We start from the raw sequence: 22,400 nt of genomic DNA, 5'->3' as shown, positions 1-22,400 counted from the left end.
ATGACGACCCAATCAAGCGAGGAGGTGTGTGCAAGCGAAGCGTAAAATGAAACTGATGAATCTCATTAGTTTGAACAGCACCGTCCGCGCTGCATCACACCACCGCTGATTGTGAGAAACGGCCGTAAACGAAAGGTAATATTGGCCAGTGGAAACCTGCGAGATGACGCGGATTTTCCTAAAGCGTTATTACTAAAAAATATATATATACATATTAGGGTGAGCGGAAAAAACTAACCCATCGAATCTATGGTCTTAAAATTTTTCCAAACCGGAGAACTTTTTCCTCAGTAAATAAGTCCTTTTAGGACCATAGATTCGATAAGTTAGTTTTTTTGGCTCACTCCAATACATATACATGTATATATTTCACGGAACACGGAGAAATCGCGCTTCATCAGTGCTGATTAAACGTGGTACTTCGATCACTGCCGTATTATACGTGAAATTAGCGAAAAGAACGCCTACTCGATGAGTTTCTTCTTCGGTGGAAGTTACATAGTACACAACCTTCTAGGAAGTTGCGAAAACTCGCGTGAATTTCGTAAGCCTTTTTATCCTTGAACCATTTCTTCTTGATTTGTTGTTGCTCTCTTTGCAAACTTCTACGTTCCCTCATACTTCACTAGTTCTCAAGCTTGCGGACAAAGCTCGTCCTTTATTTCGCGTAAGTGGTACACGACCTAATCTTTGAATAAAAATGCCAGAGAAACTTTTATCTGTAGTGAAATTTTGTAGGTATTAAAATGAGAAATGGAAAGGGAGAGTGAAGTTGGATAAAAAAAACGAATTTAAAAAAGAATAAATAAAACTCAAACCTTCAAGTTTCGAGCGTAACAACGTTGCAAAATTTGGATATTCTTCTTCGTAGGTCACAGTTAATAAAGGAAGGAAAAACCAGACCACGAAAGATATCCAACAGATTCTGAAGTAATTTACGTAATGCTGCAGAGCCCGTGATATCAAGTATATCATGGAAATGGAATACAACCAAAAAAAAAAAAACAAAAAACAAAACGAAAAACAATTTAAAGGAGAAAAAGCGCAACGAGGCAACAACAAATAATTTATAAAAAGCGAAGAACAAGGCGCAACGCACCTAAATAATTTGCGAGAATGGTTAAAAGCTCGGGCGATTAAAACTTGAGTGCAGAGCGAAATTCTGGGAGGGGAAAGAAAAAGCAGACGGAGGACGAGGTGGAGGGTTAGTTTAATTCCACGGTGATAAAAATTTGAGTAGGGAAAACCGGCGTGCGAGAGATTCGCGGGAAATTGTTGACATAGAGGAATATCTACAAACTCGCAGGGTTTGCCAAACAAACGCAACGAGCCTGCGGGTAATGGCTTCTAGTATTTTAGTATTGTTGAGTAATGTTTCACCGTAACTTTGCAATGTTTTATCACGTTGTGCATTGTTTTATCTGTTCGTAAAACTTCACGCGCATAAAACAATTATCAAATACGAATATAGCGCGGAAAAGGAACTTTGAAACAATGCAGGTTTATTGTTCTTTTCAAGAAATTAAAAAATTGTTAAATACATTACCAAAAGTAAGAAGAAAAAGAAAATAAAGTACTCGAAGCAAAAAGCGTAGGCGATATTGGTTATTTATGATTCTTTTTTTTCTTTTTTTTTATAACATCATTTATAATGATATACTTTACAAATTATATACCTTTAAAAAATTTTGAACCTTGCCGTTAATTTTTTTGCATACTGAACGGAAGTAATTTTTAAACAAAAAACTGACATTGACTGACACTGACCGAACGGGAATTAAATACGCATTATTAAAATATAGAATCTTATTGCCAAAAGCTATTTGTTCTGCTGACCAAATGTAATATCGACTGAAGCATTTGATGACATAACTTTGAAAAGCAACGATTATATTATTGTTCGAAAAGTTTGGCCAATAAATATAAACGAATAAAGCGGTAAATCTAAATAATCCATGTACGTACACCGTTTGTACCTATAACATAAGATTGTGTAATATAATTATACTCGAATTAAAACAAGGCGCGCGAAAGAATCAAATAATATAAAAGTATTTGAACTTATGTTATAAGTACAAAGAAATATTCGAATACTTGTTACGCAGGAGTGTAAAAATATGAACCGATGGGATAAAAGTGTCGTGGAAGGATCGGAAAAGAGAAGAGTCGCAATATGAAATTTTTAGGGACCCAAAAGTCTGTTTCACACAATTTCAAAATGTACAAGAAAGTCGAAATATAGGAAAAGTCAAGCCAAAAAAACAGAATCGTGAGAATTATCACCGTCGTTCGAAGATTCTATATTTTTGTAGAGGGGAAAAATGATATGTGAAGATATACAAGTTTTTAAAATACTAAAATGTATGCAATAAGATTTTAAAATCCAGCAAGTCGTAATATAAAAGAGTTAAAATGTAGAAAGATCAAACTAACCAAAAGTCTAAACATTACAGAATCGTCAGAATTCCTACAATCTTATTCAATCCAAAGATTCTGTACATATTTTGACGTTCCACACCGTGATCTTCTTACATTTCACCTTCCAAATATTCTAACGATTCTAAATTACTGTAAAATAAAATTCCACCATTTTTATGATAACAATTAATTTTTTTCGCGATTAATTGATATATCATATTCACACATCATTACATAATACGTCGGGGGATGTCCGTAGGTAAAACAGTGTACCGTAGCCGCACTCTACCTACAAATAAAACGTCTCCATCCGCCTTCGAACATACCATACATGGTCCGAACGTGTTACAGCAACGAAATTTTGACGTTTAAAAAAAAAGTTTCTTAACTTCGACTAGGTAAGTTACATTCAAATTAATTCTGACAAATCTATACTCCGGCTCGGTAAAAAAATGATTCGGTTTTTGTTTTTTTTTTTCTTTCTTTTTTTTGAACAATCGATCTTACGACCAACCTATTTTCAAATATTTCAACGTTCACACCCCGAACCGTATCGTACAACCAAAAGTGAAAGTACAAGAAGAAGAAAAAAAAAAAAAAAGAGCAGGAAGCGTCGAAGAAGAGAGCAAAAAGTTGTCTCGAAGAGGGATAAGGGAGAGAAGGGAAGGGGGGGGGGGGGGTTAGCCCTTCGAACGAGGGGAAACGCTTTGGTCGATGCCACGCGCTGCACGGCGGTCGGGGCGCCAAGGCGCCGGTATTACGAAAAGGGTGCCAACCCCGGGGGTCCGCAGGGCCAGGAAAATGAGGGAGAGAAAAAGAGAGAGAGAGAGAGGGACCCTCCCTTGGAGATCCCCGCCCTTTTCGCCCCCAGCAGCGAGATCCGCGTTGCACAAGGGCCGAATTTATGCCGACTTAATAACCATTGGAATCGATAAGGGCTCGAGGCGCGGCTTTGCGCTATTTCGCACCGTTCGGGAGAGGCGAGGAGGACGGGACGAGAGCACAACAGCGCCGGGATAAAACTCGAGCTGCAGGAGAGGCAACCACCCAAAACTTGTTACATTATGTGGCGTGGATAAAGCTGCCGTGGCCGTCGGGTTACTAAAGGCCGTTATACCCTGGCTGCTTACTAACACGCGTGAATAACAAATCCATGCAGTGTGCGTGATTTCTGACCGTGTGAATAGAGCCGTAGGTGTAATCCCGGTCAGCAGCTGCATATCTCTGTAATTCCGAATGGGGTCCGGTTAAGGAACAAACGGTGAAATTGCTCGCGCGTTTTCGAATTCGGATTGTATTTGCGCGATGGTAAAAAGTAAGACGGTGCAGTTACGGATATACGTCATCGAGGCAAAAATTGAAGCGAGAAATAAAATCAGGGAGTTTTATTCGTACATAGATGACTTGTAAAATTGCGGGTACTTACAATTGAGATTTTTATACGATCTATTTTTTACACGTGCGTCCGGGAAAGAAAATTAATGGAACTAATGAGATACAAATTTTTACGCTACTTGTCCTGGTTTTATTTACATATGGATCTAATTAATAGATCGATAAAATTATATGTGATTAGATCATGTTGACCCTTAGAGTCAAACGTTCTTGTGCCTAGTCAACTCTTATTACACAATAAGATAGTATTCTGTGGTTTTTGGGATCGCTGATTACGAGTCTGAAATTAAATTTCGAAAATTCGAAATGGCGAGTTCAATATGGCGGATGGAAATTACAGATTTGATCGAATGCGGTCAAAAAAACTCTACGCAGGAGTCTTCGGGGTCGCTGATTGGATTCGCCCTGCCGAATTTTCAAAATCTAATTTCAGATTCGTAATCAACGACCCCAAAAACCCCTAGATAGAGTTTTTTCTCCGGATTCGATCGAATTTGAAATTTTCGTCCGCCATCTTGAATTTCTATAATCCGATTTCAGATTCGTAATCAGCGACCCTAAAAGCTTTTAATTTATGCAAAACATGTATATATGTTCAAAGGGATAACTTTCTCGGAAATAAATTATTCCTTCAATTTTCACGATGTTTGCAATCAATTCGTTTCTAACAATAGTAATTTCCATTATATCGGAATAATCACTCTCGAGTAGTGAAAACCCGTTGATATACTATCAGAAATAGTAAAAATATGAAATATGTTGAAAGGTTCTCTGAATATACAAAAAAATGGATATAGAATAGGTGGTAAGAATACTTGCCACTATGACTCAAAGGATCAAGTGGAGACAAGATTTGAATCTAATTAGATCGGTTTAATTTTTCCCCGAGGAATTAATGGCAATTATTGTACCAGCAATATTTCGCAACAGAATATGCAACAACAAATTTCCGTCCAATTGCTATCGCAGATTTGTAAACATTTTTTTTTCCATTTTCAACTCTCTAATTAGGAGGGTAATTATATCCATTCTTTATCGTCGATCTCGACGAATGTGACTGAATTTTTTTAACCCGGTCGAAAATTGGATTCCTTTGAAGAGTGTTAACCAAGGATTAAAGTGGCAATCTCGAAGCGGTCGATCCACGATAAATATTAAATTCCGTGACATACAAGGTGTCAGAAAATTGAAGATCAGCAAATCGTGTCGAGATTTGCTGCCTGGATGATCGTTTGTTTCGAATACACCGTCGAGTAATCATAATACGACATAAAAACTTGACGACGAATCGCGTTATATCAGCCAATTCATTTCGCTAAAGTTACCGAGAACTCGATTTGCATGTATTGATTACAAACAACAACGAGGTCTGTGACTCGGTATAAAAGAATGAAGAAACAAGCCTCGAGGTTGGCAAACTGGCGTAGTCCGAAATATTTCAAGCGTCTCCTGAATAAGTAAACTCGAGTTTGGATGTGTGCTCGAACATCTGAATCAGTCATGAGAAATACAGCCGACATCCGAGTATGTATAATATTGAATATACCTGTAAATGTTTAAAATCGACTACGGACGGCCGATTGGAGGCGGTAAAAATTTACGCTCGACAAAGCGATGCGATGGGGCTTCGACTCACGATCGGATCCTCGTCGTGGGGTTTCTTCGACGCGACCGATGCACAGTTTTTGCGTGTATTCTATGCATGTAGCACAGGCGCACACGTGAAATATTTCACGTCGAGTCACGGGGTGAAAAACTTTACAGTTTTCTAGTTTTTTGTCAATTTTTCCTCTCTCGTCGATGTAATATTTTCAAATTTCCAGTTGGTTCAACACCTTCGCAATTCGCGGTGAAAACCTCGAATGGGTTCATTCGTATTTGGATATTTGATTTGCTTAACGAATGTTAACACTGTGAGAAGTGGACATAAATTTTTTTTCCAATTTTTCAAAGTCTAGAATACTTTACGCAAAAGTTGTTTGAAAAAATAATAAAAAAAACTAGTCTTCGCAAGGAGGTTTAAAATTGAGAATTTGGTATCTGATTTACTCTGTCTCAATTCTTCATATGAATTGATACATGCAATGAGATTCCTTGATTTTCACCATGAAGAGAGTTGGAAAACAATTAAACAAGTTCGCGGTTAAACTTGCGAAATTTGCACGTATCGTACGTAAAGAAGCACAAATTTTTCCAAGTTAAGTAAATTAGCCACTTTCGATTACCTTTTGTCACCTCGGTTGACAAACTAATTTCTAATCTTGTTTCAAGTGAATTGCACGTACATGTAAATGCAGATGTGTCTCAATTCTCCGAGACTTGAAGAATGAATACGTTTGTATATAATTTTATAATAATATACCGTATACTTATACAGTGAATCATTGCTCTTTGAAGATGGAAAATAACTTTTAAACAAGATCCGAAAGTTAATATATCAAAAACGTTTGTGTACAATTTATCCAAAGTGGGAAAGAAGAATTAAAAAAAAAAAATACACCACGAAACTTTACGAAATCTTCATCAATCTTCGAGCGCTTGGCTGCCTGTTGGAATAAACAAATAGAATAATAAAAGAAGAATGAAAAAAAAACCTCCACGAAGTAAAACAAGAAAAAGCGATTTTCGGCAACAGTGTCACACTGTATCAAATCTGTCTCAAAAGTTAGATAAGGGAAAGGATTTTTGTTGTTTAAAAACGGAAATGGAACTTCATTATAATAAAATATGCGCGATTTTAATGTTAATTTATTGAGATCGATCTTCGCTCGGTTCGCTTCTACGCAGTGGATGGGTATTGAAAGTTGTGTCTTAAAACTTATGTGCATTGTTTTCGGGAAGTTAGTTCTGCGACTAAGGCCAGTCCTTCATCGTTCGCGAAGGTAGCTTCAAAACTATTTGCCCTATTGCTAGATAAAGTTTGGGAATGAAATTCAACAACGTACCTAATCTGCCATTATCTGGTTCCAAAAGTAGACATGTATAATCATATTTGCATTGAGAATTGTTTGAATTTTGTCTTTCGCAACGTCAAAGATTTTTTCGGTTCTTTCATTGAACTGAAGATAGTTTTTTTCTCTCTATCGTATATCAACCGACTCGACAAGCATATTAATGATAAATGAAATTACTAAAAAAAAAAAAAAAAAAAAAAAAAAAAAAGTAAATGCTAATAACATAAAAATATTCGTCAATAAATGAAAAGTATACATTTCCTGGAAGAAGTCTAGATGCGGTGGCTGAAGTATGTCCAGTGCAGATAGTACCTGAAACAGAACCAAAAAGATCAATCAATACTCCATCAGGGCGGTCAAAAAATCTTTTTTTGTTTTTTTTAGAAAAAAAAAAAAATGGTCCAGGCTACTTCGCTGGAAATCCAGTTTCTCCTTTACCAAATTCAATGTAACAAATGAAACCGCAAATTAAGGTATTTCCATCCGTCGCAAATTGGATATGAATATTTTGATCGTATGGTATTTGAAAATGACCGAATGAATTTTTGGCTGTCGATAATTTTTCCTCAATTTCTCAATATTGTCTATCGTCGTAAAGATGCAACGTATACGCCTGTGACGGTGGCACGTTGGCTTTGTTTTCCGAAGTTTTGCGACGCGCGATATGTGCCAGTCTAGTGCTCGCAAGCACACGTCGAGTAACTCTGGTTAGGTTGCAAGTGGTTCGGGTACCCTGTGCAAACAGCGAGATCGCAAACGTAAGCTTTAATTACAGATTTCGTTGAGGAGGAGACGGGACTCCGCCTACAACAAAGGCACTAGCTAAAGTTTCACAGATTTTCATCATCCACTACCGGTGCAGAAATCCTCAGACACACTTGAAAACCGACTCACGTCCTGTCGTTTTAAACGGCTCTGTGGGTTTTAGTCTAGTAAACGAGAAAAGCGCTGAACCACTGGCCCGGTTTTCCAGTCGTCATTGCTGGGTGAAAGAATCCGTTTTCTGTGATCAATATTTTGACTCAACGACTCGAGATATAATTGAGGAATGACTGACGATTGGAATTCGATACCTGAGGTGGGCAATTGAAAAGGGAATTGGTGGAAAAAAGAGATACAATTAAACGACGAAAGAAAAAAAAAGATCTTTCAAAACCAGTGACGTGTTGTGAAATGTGGTTTTTTTTACGAGTGGGCGAGTGATGATAAATTTGTGAAAGTATAACTTACATTTTCGTGTTTGAAGAAGCACAACATCTTCAACTCTCGAAACACTCGTTTACTGCTGACGAGGCTCTGAAAGACGTTCGGCAGTTTTTTAAGCGCCACTCGACGACCGTCCCTGGGATCTGTGACAGCCCTGAAAATGAAAATAAGATAAAAATATTTCTCAACGCTATACTAACAATCGTCAAAAACTTATCGCAAAATTCGTAAACGAGTTTGATTCGTTCGGTGAATTCAAAGAATATTACCAAGATCTCGTACCGAATGCGAGTAAAACTGTACAAAATTTTAAACGGTTAGTTCATTTGAATTGTTATCTAACGATAAGTCGAATAAATCACACTCTTTTCAAAATCCATCGAAGATCAAGAGTTCGCGACGTGACGTAGAGTCAAATTGGAAGGTCGCATCGAATTGCACAACGCGTCCTTGCTTCTCCTACATGCAAATTAATAAGTAACTGCGAAAGGCGCGACGTAGATATAAATATGTAAACGGTTGGGTGTAAATTCGAGTAAAATATCTCGACGTCATCGCGTAGGCTGAATTGCGTAATCAACAGTAGAGCTTGTAACCAAAGAAGGAGGAAATCACACGTTGGTAACTAAGGTGTGCACGTGACAAAGCGCGGACTTGATACAGTTAAGTTCCTTCTGTCTTCACCCTGCCTAAGCTTTGAGAGAAGCTTCCACGTGCTTACGAGACACGTGCGGAATCTTGAGGGATTGACACATTGCTGGTAAGGAGATATCCGTTGGTAGAAAAATAGAAGTTTATCATCGACCAAAAGCTTTTCGAACACGGGACACTCGATTGAAAACGAGGAAGAAAAAAAATAAATAAAAATAGGTTGGCAGAATCACCGGCAACGTTATTGGCGACAGTGACAGCGAACGCGATTGAAACCAACGTCTCTGTCAAGCGATAGAAATGAATCTGAGCTAATCTGAATAACCAAGCTAAAATGGTATCAACTACTTGCATAGAATGAAAAATAAATAAATAAAAATGGAAGAAGCTCTGGTGGCTTTTATCAGAATTTAAAGTTTTCAAGCTCATTAATTACATTCTCGCGTATCATGTGATACTTGAAATAGATTTTTATCGCAGAAAAAATTGAAATCAGCAAAGCGCAATCTCGGCTGAATACTAAGAACCTAAATATTCACTTTTTCTTTTTTTAAAGAAAATTTTCCGAACTGAACGATATTCAAATTGATGTATAAATGATAATCCTCTAAGTCGGTGTTTTTTTTCTTTTTTTTTTTTACAAGTGAATTAACAAAGCGTACGTTGAGCATAAAACTTGAATCTCACATATCGTCAACTTTATGAGGAAGTGGATTGATAAACCCACAGTTATGATAGCAGCAATAATTAATCATGTGTTCCAGACTCCGGTTAGTCAAAATTCTATTGTTTGACGTGGTTTGAGCGTGCAGCCCAGCCCCTGGAAAACTGAGAAACCGATTTTAACCAGTCGACATTTTCACCGTCTCTCTTCTCCCGACTGCGACTATACATCGAACTAAAAAATATCGCATACGTACACAGTTGTAAATAATATATAGAAAGTTTGAATGATAATGAACTGACGTTAAAATCAGCACGTTTTTAAATTCGATTTGCACTCATTAAAATTAAAATTAAGTAAAAATTTTCCCGTCGTGATTCTCGTTAATATTCATGCCAAAAAAAGCACAAATTGAAAAGAAATTCCTCGTTACAATTAATTCAACAGTTATCCTGTGACTCGTACGAAAAATCTATTTCATTCGGAGAAATGTGAATCAGCTCAATAAACGAGGCTGAAGTTGGTAACGTTAGCGTAACGAAACATTATGGAAAAACTCATTACGGCGCAATTTTAGAATGACTTCCAAGAAGTCGTCGTTGCAAAATACGAGTACATTTTATTTATCACTGTTTACTAAATTTCAGACGTTCGCTAAAGTTGCGCAGTAACGATTTTACCGCGCATTTTTCCTAAACATGCATCGCTACAGTAACCTTACTAACTTCATCCTCATATTTATAGAAACTACGCTCAGCTTGGTTAAATTAACTAATATTTGATTCAATGAAACGAATATTTTGTAAGTTGTAAGTAGTACGATAAGGAGAGTTCTGCGTACAGATCCCGATACCGACATCTTACCGACATTTTTAGCCGCTTCAGAGCTCAGACACAAACTCTTTTTTCGGTAGTGGGTTATCCCCACTCTGGTCTACTTTATCGATCATCGGGAAAAAGGGTTTGTGTCTGAGCTTTGAAGCAGCTAAAAATGTCGGTAAGATGTCGGTATCGGGATCTGTACGCAGAAATCTCCTTATTATACTACCGTTATACAAAAGGTTAACGATTACTAAATTACTTGGAACAGATAGATGAATTTCATAAATCAGCAGGGTTATACGCTGAGTCGATTAATTGATTAATCGGCCCTTACTTGAGTCGAAGCCTAAGATAAATCGGTTAGTCGCACAGCGCTATTAAATCACGCGTATACTTGAAATTTCAAATAAAATTCCGTGGGTATTTTCGTAACGTATTATCCTGATTTTCATCAAACAAAGCCTGGGCACTGTGATTTTGAGGAACTGCGAGTAACAGCTCGAGTTTTTTCTTTCATCCTACAATAATTTGCGCTGTATTGCTTAACTGGCGTCATGAATAATGGTAATAACGTTGAGTAAGGATAGCAGTGACAGAGAAGTGGAGCTTTGATTAGTGTAAAACGAGGAACAGGTGATTCACTCTGTTCTATTAATCACCGTCGTCCCAGACAACGGTGTGCCTACTGAGAACTCTGGGATCTACCGCTAGGCGTTATCTCCGATTCATCCTTAACGCAGAAACGCGTGGGACTTAGGAAACTCGCCAAAACACATTTCGAAAATACGATGAAAATTTGCATGAGGAACGGAGCTTGACTGTCGTGTAATTTTTTCCGTTGAATTCAATCACACGCCTAAATTGTTTTAGAATATGGTTTAGAAATTTTATTGAAATTTTCGACAGAGAGAGATAAGTTTAAATAATGGCAAGAGAGTTGCGGAAAGAAGTGAAAATTTATTTGAAATCAATCAAAATTTAGTCAGTTTTAGTATATTTGACAATTACTTAAACATCACCACGTGAGTAATTAAGGTTATTTGTTTTATTTTTTTTTTTTTAATTATTATTCATCGAATGGAATAAATATTTGACCTTACAACTATCTTGGGAAAATTTGGTACAATAGTTTTGTAACTTGTCCATAAGACAATCGCTTGTCATGTTTTTGTAATTCAATTTGACTGAATAAAAATCGTTTGGCGTTCTAATTTATTTTCACGAAGAAGCTTGCGGGTTGATTATACAGCGATTAATGCAGACGGTACGTGTATATCCGAAGAGAGAGCGTAGATACCTAGATTTTTTTACATTCAGCTAATTGCAAGTAACTAAGAATTTACCACTCGTACAGTCTGAACAAAAATGTATGGAAACCAGATGTTTTAAGACCGTGCAACTCGAGCTAATCGACCTAAATTCAATGAACGAGTATTTTTCTTCTTTGGTGCGAAAAATATTAACCCATTAATTCCAAGATTGAAAAAACTGATCACAGTATCACAGTTCATAGATTCCAGGAGAAATCATAACAGGTGTACAAAAAAAAAAATCCGCCCAATTTCGATGTATACATATATCGCAAATTACTTTTTTCGTAAATAAATTCTCCAGAAATCCCTAAAATGGAATTTGTTGGTAAACAAAATAGAGCACGTAGAATTATTATCCATCTTGTGATATGTTGAAGGATAAAATAGATCGATGGCGTTATCCAAATCTATTCTAGGGGATTTTCGAAGAATTCGTTTAAAATTGGAAGTAACGTTAACTTTTCATGATTGAATAAACTGAATATCTTTATTTTCTTTTTATTTTTTTGTTGAAATAAATCATGCTTTGATGCTATTTATAATCGTGAACGACAATCTATACATACATCATGAGCTTTTTCATCGAATTTTCCATATTTCCAGTGTTTCCCGTGCTGAGAGAATATCTCTTTTAACGAATTTGTCTCGATTGACGTTAACCGCGCCTTTCAAACTTCCGCTTTATTGCCGAGACTGTACCCAGTGATACATCCTTAAAGTAAGACATATTACGTAGGCATACGAACGATTTGAGAGGAGAACGCTCGGAATTCGGCAAAACTTTCTGCATACAACATCGTAAGTGCACCTATACATATATGTAAGGCCCGTTATATGCCTGATAGGCACGTATTCGCGTGAGTGTAATTTTTAAATCACAGCTCGATAATTTTCGTCAAATTTTTGGTACGAGAGATTCCGCGATGACGACGTTGACCCAAATCCATGCGCGAATTTCTTAATTATTCAAATCGCAATTAAGACGTAATCGATATATATATATATATACATGTATATACATAATGCAAACCTGAGTGCCGGTATATAACTTTAAAAGTATAATATATAGTAAATATATTGTATTTATGTATACGTGTCCACGCCCTAGATTCTGCGCACAGGTCAATGAATATATATATATATATATATATACCTAGAGACAATCAAATTGCTCTTTCTGTACGGTTAAGGCAACGTACAGTAATTAATACAGTCACGTTTGTTGCTTCCGTCGTACAATAACAACATTGAAAAGATATCAACGCAGTCGGTCGTTCGATTAAAAGCTTCAACAGTTACGAAGCGTGGGTGAAACCGGTGAAACTTTCTAAATAAATTTTCAACAGAGATTTGGAATTTTTGTCTCAAACGTAGTTTTCTCTCGCTAAGCATTAGCTTGGAGTGATTTTTAATCGGTAGTTAAAAAAGACTTGTTTTAAACTTCGACGATTATACATTAAAAAAAAAAAAATATATCTAAAATTTATATATTCAATCAAAACAGTAGTCGTTAAACTCAAATATTTTCTTACCACTGATTGAAAATAACGAATAATCTGAACGTCGGAAGATAAAACTTCGGGGGAATATTATTACAAATACATCGCGTGAAATATTCGAGGTTATAATCGTGAGAAAGAGTCTGAAAAGAAATTGGTAAAATCATCTGGTTTCATTATTTGTCAAGATTGAGAACACCTTTGACGAATGTGATGAAAAAATTTTCAAAAAATACTTCTGTAATTATCGGTTAACAAGGAAATTCGAACGGCAAATGTCACTATTGGTTTTGTTTTTAAAAAACCAAATCTAAATAATATGAAAAACATTTTAATACATCGAATCTGATAAACGTTAGAGAGTAAAAGTAAATGGCGACACTTTTGGTTGTCACACAATTTCAATTTCTATACTAAATGTTGAAACGACAGTATTCTTTTTGTCTAGGCATAGGCGTCTTCACATTTGAGCCGTTGGAGTATCTTTGTTCCATACCGACGGAAGAATAAAACTTGATATTAAGACAGTTATAAAGACTACGTAGTCGACGTAATATGTGTGCCACGACCTGAATAACCATTTCTCACCGTGCGAAGGTTCTTCTTCGTCTTAGTCGATAAACTGCGTTTATTATATTTAAAAAGTACGTCCGCGTGATACAAATAAAACTGTATCCTGCAGTTTAACGCGAAAATTAACTAACCTGAATTTATCATAAAAATGAAGAATAAACACATTTTGACTCACTCTCACTTGCTGTTTATCAATGAACTGAAAATTTCTTTAAATCCCAAAATTTGAACACATATGACAGAGACTGTTTTTGTTCAACCGTAAGTTTTTATTCGTTTATTCACTAAACAATTTAATTGTCTTTCTAAATCGACCGCGATCAGCGAACATTGTGATGAAAATTATACAGACACTGAAAATCATCCTCCAGTGAACGATTGCAAAATAAAACTTTCTCCCTCTCTCTCTCTCTCACTTTTTCTTCAGTCATGGTTACCTAGACGAAACTATTTAAAACCTGCATCATTCCAAAATCATCGCCTCTTTCCGGGTTCATTCCCGCAAATACTGTTGTGCTTGTTATTTTTACATAAATGTTAAGTTAAATTAAATATGAAACCATACATAGTACAACACACAGATAAAGTTTATAAAAATTAACCAAAGAAGAATATAGTACAGAAAAATTAAACTTCGTTTCTTTCTTCAAAATTGTATTCTCCGCTTGGATTCTACGACTTGTAATAAGATAAGCTTGAATAAAATTCACTGTTCAAATCGAAAATATTCATTAATTTGTATAATATTTCTATTGACGGACAGATTTATTATTATAATTGTGTGTGTGTGTGTTTTTTTTTTTTTTTTTGTTTTAAATCACTGTATTATTTTCCTTTCCAAACACGGGGAAAAAACGTAAATTATTCAGTCACTTTCCAACGGTACTCAAAGAACTTAAATTCGTTTCCTAAACGTTTCCACAACACGGATGGATATCTTCTCTCGTATCGCACCTGTTGGTACTATGCGGGACAATTCGTAGACAGACTAACGTGAGTAATAAGAGTATTGTAATGAACAGTGATCAACGTGCGGCGGTTCTTATAGTGTGATTTATTTTTTTTTTATTTTTTTTATTTTTATTTATTTTTTTTTTTTAATACACTGACAAGAAGCCTGGTCGGCTAGTCGGTTGGCCAGCTGCGAGAAAATCACCTGCACCACACCTGTCACCTGTTCAAAGGCACACGCCACGCGTTTCATCTTTAAGAACATACCATACAATTAAATAAACGTACCTACAAACATCGATGATTCGATTATACGTTTACAATTCACACTCTGCCACAGGTACTATTGAAGATTAATTTTCACCTAAGTAGTGATAGTTGATTGTTATGACAGGAAGTCAACATTGTCGATATATTGTCAATTTTAATTCAGAGGCTCGTTCACGAGTTAGTCAATTTTTTTTCGAATCCACTTATCAGACTTCGATTTTCGATCATTGATTATTATAAGTCTCGATTGTTTGATTTTACCATTTCCAGACTCTTTTCACTGCGCCTGAAACATCCTTAAAATGATACTACATTTCGTTTATGTCAAACATGCAGTTTTTGGCTACACAAACAAAAAAAAAATTAGACGACCTAGTCCGATTTGCACTGAGAAGAAAACTGTGTTTTGTTTTTACAAGCGAATCTACGTAATACTTGTTCTCCTGATACTTTTCATCCGATCAATAATTTCTTTGATTCAAAGAAGACGTACCTGAATCTAATAAATTTATCACGAGCAAGGCAATGGTTGTTTGATTCAATTATTTTATTTATTCTCTTTTCTAATACCAAATAAATATTGACTAAGAAATAGTCAAATAATTGAAACGTTTTTAATACCAAAATATTTACCTGGTTCAAATGAAAAATGTACAATTTGGGTAAATTTTACTCGTATCGAGTAATTATTTTGGGTACTCAAAGCACCTCACATTATTCGCATAACCGTTAACCAATATTTACTTGTTGTTAGAAAAGAAAAATTGAATCAAACAACCATTGCATTGATCTTAGTATCGTTAATCTAAAATAGAGAAAAAAAAATCAGAGACAACATGCAAGTAAATGTATTTACTTTTCTAAAAACATTTTTTATTTTCAATATACATCAGCGCAAAATATATAAGCGATGATCAGAAACTCGGCGAGTTTGTCCTTGTTAGGATACAAATACACACACCCGTAAACTAGTTAGCCAAAAGTTAGGTTAAAGCTTATCCGTGTAAATACCCGAGAGCACTTATACCGATGCCAAAATCCATTAATCGATAGGGTGACAAAACCGCGCGGTATTTTATACCAAGTATAATATATTACGTATTATACATATAAATTTCCTGGCACTCGAAGCATCCTTGATACTGGGACTGAACGGACTGTAGTAAGAAATATTTTTCTCATCGTTCCAGCTCTCAGACGGCGTGATAAATCTACGTGAAAATAGGGGCGCAAGCTATACGAACGTAAGAAGAAAAGAAAGAGAAACATAAAACTACGTCACTAACTACAATCGTCGGTAAAAACGGGAACGAAAATATCCGTCCGGTCTGCCTCACCGCAATTTTTCAACCACCCAAAATTCGTAGTCGTTCTTTCTCTATACTTCCGGTTCCCCTTTTTCCTCTTAACTTTACCCGAGCACGCACGAAGCCCAATCAGGCAGCCATTTCAAACGACCCACATCCTAGCTGAGTAAAATTATTCCGGAAGCCCGGGACATGCAAGGCCATAAGGTCGGGAGTAGTTGTTTGAAATGACACTTCAGATCTTACCTTGATAAGGGTTTGGAAAATTTAACGATAAGCGCGACTCGACAGCAACGATTTCGAGAAATCGATGACCGATGTCGGTACGTGACGGAGTGCCTATAATTCGTGATTGCACAAATATTCACCCCGTGACGAGCGAGTGATGAACAGATGATGAACGAAGCATGGTTTACAACAAAGTCGCGTTAACAAAGGCAATGAAGCAATTTCAGTATTTTTCGACCCTCGTTATTATCCATGCTGCATTGGAGTTGGCACGCTGTTTCACGTTTGCTTGTTTATCATATCGAAACTCGAAAAGACAGATTGCGACGTGCGGTTATATCTGTATCTGGGTCGGAAGTACGACCTGCCCTTTGCTCTTTTTGCTCTTGGTTATTTACTCAGGGCGGGTACCAGATAAGGTTTTACCCTGCCAAGTTGTTCACGGGGTGGTGGAGAGTCGGGAGAAGAAGTCACTAATTGAAACGCCGCCGAAACCTCACCCACTTTTCTCTCTACCCGTCAGAGTGAGCTGCCTCAAAGCAATCGCGAAGCAAAAAGGTGACCAAGAAATCGTTCCGCTATTCGCGATGCTTGGTACAGAGTGATTCTACGGATAACTTGGTTCAAGGATTTTACCAAGACTTCCGACACGGTGATAAGTTTGATAAAACAAAAAAATTCAACCATAACTCGGCGTACGTCAGTAATACCGATAAAAATGATATGGCGGAATTGTGCACTTAACAGGATTCCAAAATTCATTGAAACAAAGGCAACACAGAAATATTCAATGTTGATTCGATCATTGGGGTTAACTGCGTTCAATGATGAATCAACGCCGTATTTCGCTGCTTGTCAAAATAGAAACTAGCGCCACCTAAGCTGCATATTTGACATACCGGGACAATCTCTTGAAACTTGAAAATCAACCGCGCATGCGCGAGTTTTATCGGCTGTTCGTGCAGGCTGGCCATCCCGAGTTTCAGCTGTCGAACTGTTTCTGCCGGCGATGTAGTTGATAGGAATTTTCGAGGTTAGAATTTCAAATAATTGAGGCGGTAACTCGGAAAGGTTTCGGGAAGCATTTGTTATTGGATCGAAAAGTAGATTCTTCAAAAACGGTCGGAACTTAATGCTCATGCTCTTTGAAAATTCAAACGTACACATTTTGCGTACGTTGGCTCGCCTGCATCGCAGACAAGAATATCGCTGCGGAAAGATTTCGCCGACCAATGAGATTGAATTATTTGGCGCATGCGCGGTTGATTTTCAAGTTTCAAGAGATTGTCCCGGTATAGTTTGGACACGTGTGCCGGATGAACAACTGCAGCGATAGACGCGGCAATGGTAATTCTGTATGTGCACGTATGGTATAAGTATGGTGCTGTATACGGTATAGTCCCAGTAGATGAAAGAGCGAAGAAGACAGAGAGAAAGGAAGGGGAGAGGAAACATGATAGAGGGAGAGGACACGCTGGATACGAGGCAGCCGGCACGTACGGCATCTAAATGAGAACTGGAAGTGAACTTCTGCCTCCATCCGTATTCTGGCTCCCTTCGCTGGGTCATCGATCGTCTACCCCTTGACTTGACATTTCGAAGATATTGGAAATAATTGATAGTCATAGTATTTGCGTGTGTTGGGAAGTCAGCTTGAATCCTTACCCCAATTGAAACAACCTTTGCATATCAGATAGGAAATGTGGACATTGGTCGATACTACTTTTTTGGACAATATGTAACCTGTAATTTCTTGTGTACAGATCGAATTCTCAAGTTTTGGAATTTTTTATTACCGATTTCTCATCGTCACGTGATTTGAATGGATCCTCGTTTAAAACGCGAAAACGTTTTTCAGGTTTATCGATGCAACAGAGACAAGGTTGCTTCACTGGAGTGCATTTCTACCTTACAAAACACTCTTTGAAGGTTATTTCGTTACAGAGTTTGGACCGTGGGTCGGAAAGCAATAATCAGTTTGAACCGATAAGCATTGTTTCATCGACTCTGGTTTTGGAATGTTTTTTGTTCCACTCACTTCGAATTTACACAACCATAATGATTTCCCGCGAAATGATAGACTGCCGAAAGAGTTGAACAATCTTTAACCTAATTTGATCTCGAATTCAATTTTGCGAGATCATACATGGGATCGTACAAGTGAAATGATTACACAACATATTCGAACACCCTGTAGAATCAAGATTCGATCTAATGTATTAAACATAAGTACATGTAAAAACACTTGAAACTGTTTATAAATTTTCAACATCTTCTTCAAATCCCGAACTCTGCTTTCTCGTAATTATTTTACCACCATGATTGAAATCGAAAACATTAGTAGTGACGACTAGACAAACTAGTCGTCGAGCGATACTCGAACTAGAGAAAATACATTCGATCGGATAAGCAGATTACGTGACCTACCAAAACTACTGTTGGGTTATGTTGAATTATTTACAGACAACCTATGTGGGTATAGAATTCCCGATGACCTATGCATGCAGTATTTCGCGTCATTATCTGAAGCCCGAGACGTTTCGTCTGCAGTCAAGATGCCTAGACCAAGTCTGCCAGCACATTCCTAGACGTGGGTAGCACCTCCCTTCTCGTTATTTCACATCGATTCACCAATTTTGTCCTACCGAACTCAAAATCAAGGGATTGAACGATCAAATTTCACGAAAAAAAGGTTATCTATTATCATTTAAACAAATAAACTTAAACCGGCTCACAAAAATTTAAACTCATATCGCTCAGCGATCGTTTTGAATGATTTGGCCTGCCAGATCTTCGATGGATCTCTGCGATTTTGCAAATGAAAAAGGAATGTCTTTCCTTTTTCCGTCAGATTTAACAGCTGCTAAGATAACAATTAATCAACTCGTATAATTGTATGACATTTTTATAGTTTCTTAACATGTTAAAGTAAATTTAAACATTCTTTCAACTTGAAACACAGAGTTAAGTGCAGATTCTGACATGAACTTTAAAATGATCTGAAAAAGTAAAATCGATATTATTATAAAAAACGCAAACTACTTTTGCTAATGTTTCACGCAACTACTGATCGTCTACAACTCATGATGCATAGACTGGCTCCGATTGAACTTTTTAGGCTGTAAAAATTGCACAGGTTCATTCATTCGTCATACTCTCCATTAACGAGGTCAAACATAATGATTCCAGTGTCATAAATAATTAGCATTCACTTGCAGTCGCTACGCCAAATTAACCACGACGGTGAAACGTCCACGCAACAACGGTGCTATGAAAAATTAAATCCCGGAGTCTGATCGCATATCTTTTAATCAGCAAGTATGATTCAATTGACAATTCACCATGAAACATTAAATCGTGTTTTCCGTATTCCGATGAAGCCGAAGAACTACGAAAAAATTTACCGAAAATTATCGAATTATTCTTTCCATGTCATTGATAGACTCGGCTGACTGATTTCCAACTATTCCCGAATTTTCCTAAACTGCGACAAGCTAACAACAGGCACTGATTTTATCGGTGGCAATCTTTAAGGGACATTTTCACTATCGCACGTGTCAGTCGACCAGTTATGACCAAATGACGCGTTATTTCTCAGGTCAAGTATCCGTACTGGTCATCAGGCGGCTGTCTAACTACTGTTAAATAGTTAGCCAGTGGCCCGGTCAACTCGGTTAGTTAGGTCATTCGACAACTTGTTAGCTTAATTAGTTGGTCGTGGACAAATAATATCGTGATTTGCACTAGCGTTCCATGACCCAAATGGAATTGTGTCAACAAATAGAGAAGCTAAAAGTTTAATGAAGATTTAAATTGTTGTCCAACTGCATGATGTTTACAAGGAGAACATAATCCGGGAGAAAAGATGAACGGAGATAAAGGAACTGATACTGGGAGTACGACAGAAAGTTTTCTTTACACACGTCCAGGTACGATACCAGAAGTGATACATTACCCAATTCGACTGATTACGAGAAACGTTACATCGAAATCAGGATAAACTGACGATATACGTACCTGAAACAGAAAAACAAAAAGCTCGTTAGGAACTGTTGGAAACAAAGTAGTTTCAAATGATGAACAAAAATTTTGACGAACATTTGGGGCTGTGCATTAATCCGCAACGGGAAAAAGATAGGGTACCACACGAATTTAACCCAACAAAATATCTGAGCAAATTTTGTAGCTCGTATTCTGTTTTGTCGCAATTTTGTTCTAATAGTGAGAAACAAACGAGAAGTAAAACAGTGAACGATTGATACGCTGGTGCATCACTTTGATAACCGGGGATATCGGGAAAAAATTTTTTGCATTCAATGATTGATTGAACGGTATTGCTTCAGTTCAAAGTCTTCGTACAAGGAACATCAGTTTGGTGCCCCCTCTGATTTCGTAGCAAGTCAGATACGTTGTAGAACATTGTAAACTAAAAGACGGGCATTTTTTTCGTTGGCGGGAAAATGATTTAAAAGGGATGAAAACGACTCCAAAAGATGGGCACCTAGTGAAATGATTTCTCAGTTTTGGATAGAAGCGCTTGAGGTGTTCGAATGAAACGTATCAAGAAATTACTTCCGTTGGGTATCCACCTTTGGCGGGGATCGTTTTCATCCATTTCGACAGTTTTTCCACCGACACAAAAAAAAAAATTGTCTTTCAATTTTCAATGTTTCACATCGTATGTGAGTTGCAAAAAATTCGAATGGGTTCACCAAACTGGTGTTCCTTGTTAGTAAAATTCCGAGAAGCATAATTCCTTACAATTTATAATTCGTTCTGTAACTACTACTCAATATAAAGAGTATATTTCTGGGACTTTCCGATGTCTGAAGAAGCGCATTGTTAGTTCAGGTGAAAATAAAAAATTTTGGTAACAGCGTGGGAATAACATTGTGAAGAAAATGATAACAGACCAAATGAAACTTGAATTAAATAAAATAAATGCCAACTTTTAGCTCGACTATATTTTTCCAACACTGAGTATAAATATTGAAAAATTTTACAAATTGTAGTTCAACAATAATCGTTCATCGGCCACGAGACTGCCTAGTTTGTTTTGGAAATTCGTCTTCATTTCAAAATTCCCGAATACCCCTGTGCACGAAATTCCGCGCCCTGAGAAAATTTTCATTTGTTACAGTAACTAGAAAAATTCAGTAAAACAGGTATCGTTATAACTGTTTGAATATTGTTGGAATTACGAAAAACAAGGTACGCGTAACCATTTTGCGCGCTATCGTCGATCCTTTTTTTGGTAATTGCAACGCAAAGTCAGTTTCTTCGGTTTACTCTACTTTTTTAGTTAAACAAGGCTTTAACGTCAATTTATCGTTGCACGAGCATTAAATTTTCGCAACAGTTACGAGAAAATATAGCAACAGTGATCGTAATGAGAAAGAACAGCAACGGATACTAGACTTTCCGGTAACAGCTAGAGAACCAATTTTCATTTTCTACCTAGAACTGTATTTTTCGATCGTGGTAAAAAATGAAAATAGTTAAGGACCGAGGGACAACCGGAACTAAAAATTTCTCTCAGCGCACTTACCATCGAGCACAAGAGTCGATTTACCTCGAGATATTAGAATCGCAGAGTATGGAGAGTTTCACATTTCCGAAACGCTATTTACGCGCCGCCGTCGCAGCGGGCAGCTACAGACTTTATGGATGCAGTTTCATCCGGTATTGCATAAGACGAGATTCGTATAACAGCCAGGCTCGGAGTCCATGCCTAAAAATGGATTAATGAAAACTCTCCTCGCTTCTAAAGCAGCTCGGCCAAGCAACAGCTGCTGCCGTAAGCGCAGATGGCGACCAGCCGAGTCAAAGCGAGCCTCTAGCCGTTCCTTTGTTGAGCTTGTTGCACGCAACATGACGCGATGGTGCGTGCTGATATCACCTCTTGGATTACGAATTCTACGCTTTGTTACTAAATAATTATAACCAAGAAACACATCGACGTCTTCCTGTCCGATATCCTCAGCCTGCACCGATGTGGATATTTTAAAAGTTTCCATTAATTCTGGTAGAAATTTTTATCTACCGACGCGACGTATCGTAAAGGTCATCTGCATGTATTGTAAGTTGATAGAAAAATATGATGCCTCGATTTATAGTTTGATATACTCGAAATACGGTAGTTTTAGCAA

General features: G+C 37.1%; 1 protein-coding gene across 3 annotated transcripts in view; it reads right to left on the bottom strand.

The window, feature by feature from the left end:
- LOC124304402 (serine/threonine-protein kinase NLK) overlaps positions 1 to 22,400 on the bottom strand; it is a 148,695-nt gene that overhangs the window by 49,886 nt on the left and 76,409 nt on the right. For all 3 annotated transcript variants that reach the window (XR_006908167.1, XR_006908168.1, XM_046762598.1), the window contains exons 2-3: positions 7,998 to 8,127; positions 7,024 to 7,079 (exon numbers count right to left, since the gene is read on the bottom strand). Coding sequence is in view for 1 of the 3 variants with exons in the window: in XM_046762598.1 (XP_046618554.1) it covers positions 7,024 to 7,079; positions 7,998 to 8,127 (186 nt within the window). In the remaining 2 variants the exon portion in view is untranslated. The remainder of the gene's footprint in view (positions 1 to 7,023; positions 7,080 to 7,997; positions 8,128 to 22,400) is intronic.

Source organism: Neodiprion virginianus, chromosome 5 (genome assembly GCF_021901495.1).
Source record: "Neodiprion virginianus isolate iyNeoVirg1 chromosome 5, iyNeoVirg1.1, whole genome shotgun sequence".
Lineage (NCBI taxonomy): Eukaryota > Metazoa > Arthropoda > Insecta > Hymenoptera > Diprionidae > Neodiprion > Neodiprion virginianus.
Note: the sequence above shows the minus strand (reverse complement) of the source record. Positions and strands in the feature narration are given on the sequence as shown.